General features: G+C 44.2%; 1 protein-coding gene across 1 annotated transcript in view; it reads left to right on the forward strand.

Moving 5' to 3' along the window:
- KATNIP (katanin interacting protein) overlaps positions 1-8,548 on the forward strand; it is a 131,253-nt gene extending 122,705 nt beyond the window's left edge. The window contains exons 14-17 of the mRNA XM_068102874.2: positions 2,131-2,270; positions 2,412-2,513; positions 2,667-2,818; positions 7,212-8,548. Of these exons, the coding sequence (XP_067958975.2) occupies positions 2,131-2,270; positions 2,412-2,513; positions 2,667-2,818; positions 7,212-7,239 (422 nt within the window). The 3' untranslated portion in view covers positions 7,240-8,548. The remainder of the gene's footprint in view (positions 1-2,130; positions 2,271-2,411; positions 2,514-2,666; positions 2,819-7,211) is intronic.
- Positions 8,549-8,816: the final 268 nt, after the last annotated feature.

Here is an 8,816-nt window from a genome sequence, read left to right on the forward strand (position 1 = left end):
CGTTACCTCGATTTCACGTCTTGCCATCCACTGCACCATAAAAGAGCTGTGGTGAATACACTCGTAAAAAGGGCAAGGAATATACCGTCCACCTTGAAGGGCAAAAGGAGAGAGATCAAGCATCTCAAATGGGTATTGAAAGCCAATGGCTACCCAGACCACCTCTGCCCAAAAAATGAAATGGTACTGGCGGCTCCAAGAATCCAGGACGTGCCACAGGAACCAAAGGGCTTCTGCGTGCTACCATTTGTGCCACGGGTATCTCAAAGGATTGGCAGGATTTTGAGACCGGTCGGGGTGAGGGTCAACTACCAACCTATATACACCTTGAGACGTTCACTGACCAAGGTCAAAGACAAAAGACTGAAGAATGATTGCACAGGTGTGGTATACACCATTCCATGTGACTGTGGTGGAGAATACATAGGCGAGACTGGAAGAACCTTAGGCCAGCGCATTAATGAACACCACAAGGCCTTTGAGTGTAATCACCCAGAAAGATCTGCTATCGCCAAGCATGGAATAAGGGCGGGCCATGTTCCTCTATGGGACAATGTGAACGTGCTGGCGGCATCCCCGAACCGGGCCAGGAGGCGAATACTGGAGGCCTGGCACACTGGCCAAACGCGGGCACCATTGACAGAGGAGACTGTGGCGTTACCACAGGCATACGGACCTCTCATGCATAAATACACCAGAGACACACCGATGCGTGGAGGAGGACAAAGACAAAGTGGGACATAGCCGACACAGGCAACACGGACAGCAAAACACAATACACCGCTCAATCACGCACAAAACACTTGCAACATAAGCCGAGCATGGGTCCATGGTCACGAGGTCTTGCAACGCAGCTTTGTGATTGGTTGATAGAATAGGCCCACCCCTCCCCCCAGATATATCTGGGAGGAGGTGAACAAGGGAACTTCTCTTGATGAAGGCTAGTGGAGGCTCAGCGCTTGCTGGGTTGCTGGCCGAAACGTTGAGTTTTTAAAGACATAGCTATAGGTTGGAGAACGGAAAAATGGATATCGTGGATATAATTCCCAACCGCCGTTCATTACTTGATATATATATATATACTATATATATCTTATATATATATAAAGCAGTAAAGTATGTTTGTTTGTTTGTCCTCTTATAACTCGAGAACTACTCATCGCAGAGCAAAACCAAAGGCATATTCGGAATCAGTACGTCTCAGAGCAACTACAGCACACCTTAAAATTAAAAAAACTTCGCGTTTTAAAATTATGACGTCATCAGCGTTTTTCGGAACGTTAATTTTTCAACTTCATATTCGGAATCAGTACGTCCCAGAGAAACTTCGTAACGTCAATTTTTCAACTTCATCCGATTGACATGGGACCAATGGCATGTGACAGAGAGTGAAACATTTATTTGACGACAATGACTTCCGACTTCGGAATGTGGGACCAATGCCATTTGACAGGGAATAAAAAATAAATGCGACATTCAATTGATGACAATGACTTCCGACATGACTCCCCCCTCCCCTTCTCTCTCCCCTTCTCCCCTCCCCCTCCTCCTCCCATCCCCTTCTCCCCTCTCCTCTTCTCCCCTCCCCCTCCCCCCCTCCCCACGCCCCCCTTCCCCCTCCCCTCCCCCATCCCCTCCCTCCCCCCCCTCCCCTTCCCCCCTCCCCCTCCCTCCCCCCTCCCCTTCGTCATATATATATATATATATATATATATATATATATATGACGAAGGGTTAACGCCTGAAACGTCAGCTTCTCCTTTAGACTAGTTCCTTAAGAAAGATAGCTTCACCAGCAAGACTAGTTCTTCATTCCATCCTTGTGAATGGCTGTCAGTGATGTCCTATAAAGATGTCTGTTCCTATGTGCCCATTTTCTATTTTAATTTGACACTGAGCCAAGATTAGTTGTTGATATGAGTTTTTCAGAATTTCCTGATGATTGCATACCGCTTGTGGACAAGTTCCAAATAGCAATGACCTCACTGCCAGTATCATTGAAATCGCCACGATTTCCTTCTACTCTGTCCTGAAAAGTCTTCACATCAAACATTTTTGTCACCACAAAACAGAAGTTTTTAACTCCATTAGTTGTGTTTACTTCTCAGGCTGTTGCGTCTTCCTTTGTAGACATTGCTGCATTTCTGGAGAGCGTGAACGTGCTCGAGGGCACTCAGGGAGATGTCCGCACGCCAGACAAGCTCATAGATGGTGTCAACAACACTTACGACGGTTGTCATATGTGGCTTGTGCCACTGCTCCCCAACATGGTAGTTGGTCATAGGAGAAAAATTCGACAAATGATTGAGAATATTGATCTTTGCCTGATTTATGCACATTTTTGTTGATATCATTTGCTGTAGTTACAGTGACATCTCGTAAACTCTCATTTTGTGGATCGCTGCATGCAGGTGAATCGTGTGTACATCATATTTGACGAGCCAGTTGCGATCTCCATGTTGAAGCTATGGAATTACAGCAAGACCCCTGAGAGAGGAGTGAAGGAATTTAGTGTAAGAAAAGGGATAAAGAATCCCAATATAAAGAAGCCCACTCTATATCACAATAATGGCAACTACACTTTTAGGAAATAATTTGAAAGTTGGTTGTGCGAGCAAGGACACGTGCCCATTTACTATCCAGTGACCTACAATGTCACCCTGCAGGTGTTGGTGGATGACCTGCTGGTATACACGGGTGTGTTGAAGCGCTCTCGCTTGAATTGGAGTCTGGATGACATGCCGCCTGTTCCCTGCCACACTATCACGTTTGTGGACAGATCGCTGTCGGCCTCACGATCCCAACCACTCACTCGAAAGTAGGTCATGGAATATAGAGCCATCGTTAACCTCGTGTTTGAATGAATTTTGTTCATGATATTTCTGATGTTGCTTATAATATTATAATTGTTGTTTTATTTTTGGATGCAATTTTTCAGCTCATGGAATGGCGTAATGACAGGGTAAAAGGCAATCATCTCCCAGTGAGGCAATGCAGCAGCAGTTTGCCACAACAAACAAGAGAATGATTGAACAGGAGAATAGAGGAGATGGGAAGAGAGAAACATAGTAACCTGAAAGTAAGAGGGAATGGTTTGTGAGGATTAATGGAGGTAGAGAAGATCCACAGGTAAGGATGGGAGATGGTGGTGAACCGCAAGTTTTCAGCCTTGAAGGGAAGTGTCCTTTTGAACCATCTTGGTCTACAGCTGTCTTTGGTGGCCATTGCTGATTGTAAGGTCCAGAGGTTTGAGCGACGTCTTCAAAGAATGATCATGGAAATATATAGGTTGTTTGTTGGTGATCCTTCTGAAGGGACAGGGTGACAATGTGAGATTTGTCTGGATTAAAGGACACGTTCTAAGTGTTAGACCAATATATGATCCCTTCCAGGTCAGGAAGCTGCAGGTGTTGCCTGTCGATGTGATTTGAAATTGTATGGTATAATGTAGAATCATCTGTGAAGACAAAACTAGGATTTTCCAAAGCATCAGAGAGATGATTGATGTATACTCGGAGCAGGATGGGATCACTATATACTACTTGGTGGCAGCCCAGCGTCTACTATAAGAGGACGAGAGGACTTTCTTGAGAGCTACATGTTAACTGTATGAGTCGAGGAAGTCATAAAGCCAGGAAAGAATGTGGTCTTGTTCAGATGGAGAAAACAAATAGATCAGTTTAGCACACTTTCCATTTCCCAGGATAGTTATAGATCCACAGCCATGACTTTGTAGCGAAGATTCAGGGTCTCCATCCATTGTTGAGAGCAAAGCAGTGGCATTTTCCATGTTTAGTGGCTGGGTTGCAATCCAAACTGATGATTCTTGCTGTAGGTAATGAGACAGCTTAGGATGCTGCAAAGGCTTTGGCAGAGATGCCGTTTCCTCCCCCCCCCCCCCCCCCCCGTCTTCCCCTCTGCCCCCGCCCCCTTCCAGCCCTCTCCCTTTCACAGATCTACCGATGTCCTTGTTCTCTACTATTCATGTGCTTCCCTCTCTCTCCCATTCCATTTATTATACGTTTTACGTGTTTTCTGTTTGTGTCTTTGTGTTTTATGTGTTGCTATTACACGAGCCTCGACTTGGTATACAAAAATAATTTTTAACATTTCAGGTCAATTGGACAAAAATTGACGATTTTATGCAACCTTGACATTTTGATCTAAAAATAAAATCAGCTTCTAGATTTGAATTGGTGACCCAATTGAGTGTCCCACTATTCTTTTTTTTTTTTTAATTTCAGGTCATTCAGATGCAAATTGATGATTTTATGTGATGCTGACTTTTGTTTGACGTTTTGACCTTTTGACCAAATTATTAATTTCCCTTCTCCATATTCTCATAATAAAGCTTTGTTGAAAATTTGATGACAAAACTCAAATGGTAAATTGAAATTTCAGGTCAATTGGATGAAAATTTATGATATTGTGACGCTGACCTTTGACCTTTTGACAAAATTATTAATTTGTTTTCTCGGCATTATCATAACTAGGGCATGCCCGTACTATATCTATATCTAAAATTATATCCCCCCCTCTATTTACATGAAATGGTTTGGTTCATGAAATGTTTTGGTCCATTCGCAACGCCAAAGCGAACGGCGAACGCTTTACATGAAATGGTTTGGTCCATGAAATGTTTTGGTCCATTCGCAACGCCAAAGCGAACGGCGAACGGCTTGCGAGTACAGTGACAATCCCCCCGGGGTTTTAATTAGTTTTAAAACGGAGCTTGGCAACCGCTGGCGTTCTTTAGCCGGCAGCTTCGCCCGCCCGAACGCCGTTACAGTACCTTCGACCGCGAGTTGCTCGGACTTCACTTGGCGGTCAGGCACTTCCGCCATCTGCTCGTGCGAGTACAGTGACAATCCCCCACCCCCCCCCCCTCTATTTACATGAAATGGTTTTTATTAGTTTTAAAACATAGTTTAACGCCAACATAGCGCCAACATAGTTTGCAAACGTGAAATAAATGAATACGCTCTCAAATGTGCCATCCGAGGCAGAGTGTGTCCGCCACGTTCGGCACACGCGATAGCTCGCTGCTCTCTGATTGGTTGAATCGTTTTTTGGACATAGCTCGGTAAGTAATTGTCCGATTAATATGAAACCTTGAAAAGGCACATCCTCGGGTCCCCAGCAATATACCTGGCAAGTTTAAAGTATATCGGACCCGTGGTTGTCGAGAAACAGCGGTCACAGACAAACAAACGTACAGACGTACAGACGTACAAACAAACACACAGAGATTACTGGAATTATAGATAGATAAAGCTTCGGTGAAAATTTGATGACAAAATTCAAATGGTAAGAAGTTACAGCCCGGACAGACACACACATAAAGACAGACACACAGAAGTGATTGCAAAACCTCATCTCCTGTGCCAATAAGGCATTGACAGGCATAACCCATCTATCAAGTCCTGAAGGGATCGATGGAGAAACTTGTGCATACATCTATGACATAAACTAAAATGAGATCATGACGCTATAAACTAGATGGTATTCATAGAATACTTACCCTGCGCAGTCAACTTGTTGCGAGCCAACTCTTCTGGTTTTGAAAAAAATAAAAACTTTGAACCAATATGGCTGCCAGACCACATGAGCAATGACATAAATTTATATTCTCTAATATAATTCTTGCATAGATCACGCTCAATACATTTCAAACTGATCAGACTAAGCGTTGTCCCTGTCGAATTATGACGTCATAATTATGGCAAAATGACGTCATAATTAACAACACCTATTCCCCATATGGAGTTCTTTACAATGAGCCATGTTTCAATTTTTTCCATGCAGCGGTTTTGGAGATATAGAGGTTCAACATTTTTCGGTTTTTCCAAAATGGCGCCTGTACCACATGACCTATGACGTCATGATTATCATTAAAATATTCTACATGAGGAGGTGCTCCTATGGTGAAAATTTCGTGCCCATCAGACCAACAGTTGCTGAGAAAAAAAATTCACAATGATCGGATAAGTGTTGTACTTGTCGAATTATGACGTCATAACAAAGGCACCGCATAACAAAGGCATGACATCATCGTAAACATATCTTATTCCCCAAGGGGAATACTTGACAATGAGCCATGTTTGAATTTTTTTCCATTGAGCAGTTTGGGAGATATAGAGGTGTAACCTTTTTCCAAGATGGAGTCTGTACCACGTGACCTATGACGTCATAATTATAAACCAAAAAAATGTATACAGGCAGAGGCGCTCCTATGGTAAAATTTCGTGTCAATCGGGCCAACGGTTGCCGAGAAAATGAATTTTTTAAATGCAGACACGTACGGCACACGTACGCAACTGAATGCTTACCCCCGCTTTTCGCTTCGCGAGCGCAGGGTAATAAGTTAATAAGGGATATCAGAATTTAAACTGAATGTTTTGTTACATTTTGATGGCAAGCGCTCTCGGAGCATTGGGCGATACAGCTGACTATACAGTGTGAGGCTCTACCCCAAAGCATACTATTATGACGAAATCAAATTTTGGGTTGTTTTCACCGGTACATGTTAAGACAAATGGTACAACTAAACGCACTGTACAGTAACAGTTGTCATTGTTCATGAATGCCAGTTTTAGTCGAATTCCAGCATGTTCAAACTCAGATTTAGCATTGCAAGCAACATTCAGGTGAGCCACTCATCGGATATTTTGGAAGTCCAACTAAACGGTGAATGTTGTAAATAAAGTATGGTCCTTATTTTTAGCTCTTACACGAGCCTCGATGTTGTATACAAAAAAAAAGAAAAGAAAAAAAAGGTCTACGTCGCATGAGCATCCAAACATGATTTTAGCGAAGTTACTCTCTTAGCAAACCTCGGGGATGTTCAATATCAGCATGGTGCATGGGTGGCAATTAGCCAAGGCAAAACTCAAAAGCTGGGTCGGTCAGCCACACAATAGCGCCCAAGTAGCTCACCGACCCATTGGCCACCTGTCTGGTGAATCAACTCCGGTCTCAAAAGCCATTTTAGTGACCACGTTTTCCTATGCAGCCAGAACTCCCGGCAGAGCAGAAAGAGGTTGCAAATGAAAACGATGACTGCTGGTAGAGGGTGAAAGGCTGTTATTCCTTCAGCTGATTAATTGCCGATGTCAAACAAGGCCTAGACGTGCCCCACGAAGCAATTCCTCGTGTATTATAAAAATCGATGAAACTGTGCAGAATATAGAACTCCTGCTTCTCATCCACAGGAAGGTCAAGGCAGAGCAGTGGCTGTAAAGTACCATCCGCAGCATCCCACCCGGTCCATTCGATCCCTCAGGGCACCTGAATAATGGACTTCTGATATGACCTTCGAAAGCACCGCGAAGCGCAAAACCGAGCGTGCACGGGGCCTCGTCGGCACATCCGCCATGTCGGGGACCGCAGGTCATCACCAGTACCGGAAGCCACGTTGGCTCATGTATAGTGGGCCAAGCTTTGAATGCTTTGAAGCGGCTGAAGTTTTCTGGTAACTGAAACCAAGAAGTATACTTCCACTCAGTAAGGGGAATGTGGTGCTTGGTTATGAGTGAATGAATTTTTTGACCAGCAGAACTCATGGGCTAGACCTGTATTGATCCAGATCCAGGTACATGAACCAGGATCCAGGCTAGATTTGTATTGATAGATGCACAATATTCCTTTAGTTGTAGCACAAAGTGGCTTCTATGTTTAATACAGGGGGCGTGGAATTGAAATGATCATGGTTTTCATTTGGCCAAATGAAGCCAACTGGGCTGGGCAGGGGAGGTACTCGAGGTACGCACACTCACCTTTACCATGTCTAGCCTGGGTTCAAATCTTAGACCGCCTATAAACTTTCTTCCCGGTGTTTCAGAGGCAATTGATTCATCAATTATGTGTGCCGTACCTCGGATGGAAGTTGAACTGGATGTCACATCCCAATCTGCCAGCATTCTGTCTTCCACCGACTCCTTTCCAGCCTTGCTCCCCCAGCTCCATCTGTGCTCTGTCCCCCAAAATTCCTAGATCTGCCAGTCGCACAAGATCTGCCAGCAACCCTCTTATGGTTAAACTGCCAAAATCTAGGCTCTCTGCTCACCTTCACTCTTTCATTCCTCTTTTCTCCCACCTCTGGAACAAACTCCCTCATTCTCTTCAATCACAATCCTCCATCCAGGTTTTTAAAACAGCTGTTCACCACCATCTCTTATCTTCCCCCATCCAAAACCTTGATCTTTTCTACCCCCGCTAATTTCACCCCAAATCCACTTTTTTGAAATTCTGACTTCTTTCCTGGAAGTCCTTGCAGTGTCCATGTGTTTTATACGTCTCCTTCCTCCCCCTCTCCCCCCCCCCCCCCCCAACGCCTCCTCCTCCCAAGCCCTCTCCCTCCCACAGATCTCCCGATGTCCCTGCTCTCAAATGTTGTGCTTGTGTGCTTCCCCTCTCTCCCCATCTTGTCCACCGCTCCCCTTATTAAATGTTTTATGTGTCCGTTTTTTTTTTGTGATTATTTTTTGCTCTTTCACGAGCCTCGATCTTGTATATTAAAAAAAAAAAAAATTAGTTGGTGGATATTAAAGGTCCCACGGTGTCCTTTGCACAGAGCAGGTAAGCGTCTGCACCTTGACCAAATTCCAAACAAATACAGATACGTTCAAACGACACTGCCCCCACACCAAATAAATAAATAATCCTCAAGCGTGCGGCATTGCTAAAGTCCTGGCCAGCCGGTTCGTGAAAGACTTGGGACAAGCTTCTCCTGGGCAACCCCACAAAAATCTGGGAATAATTATGGCCATTAAAGAAGAGGAATGGAGCCAACTTCAGATATCACATTTCATTGTACT

Source organism: Myxine glutinosa, chromosome 10 (assembly GCF_964187855.1).
Source record: "Myxine glutinosa chromosome 10, kmMyxGlut1.1, whole genome shotgun sequence".
Classification (NCBI taxonomy): Eukaryota; Metazoa; Chordata; class Myxini; order Myxiniformes; family Myxinidae; genus Myxine; species Myxine glutinosa.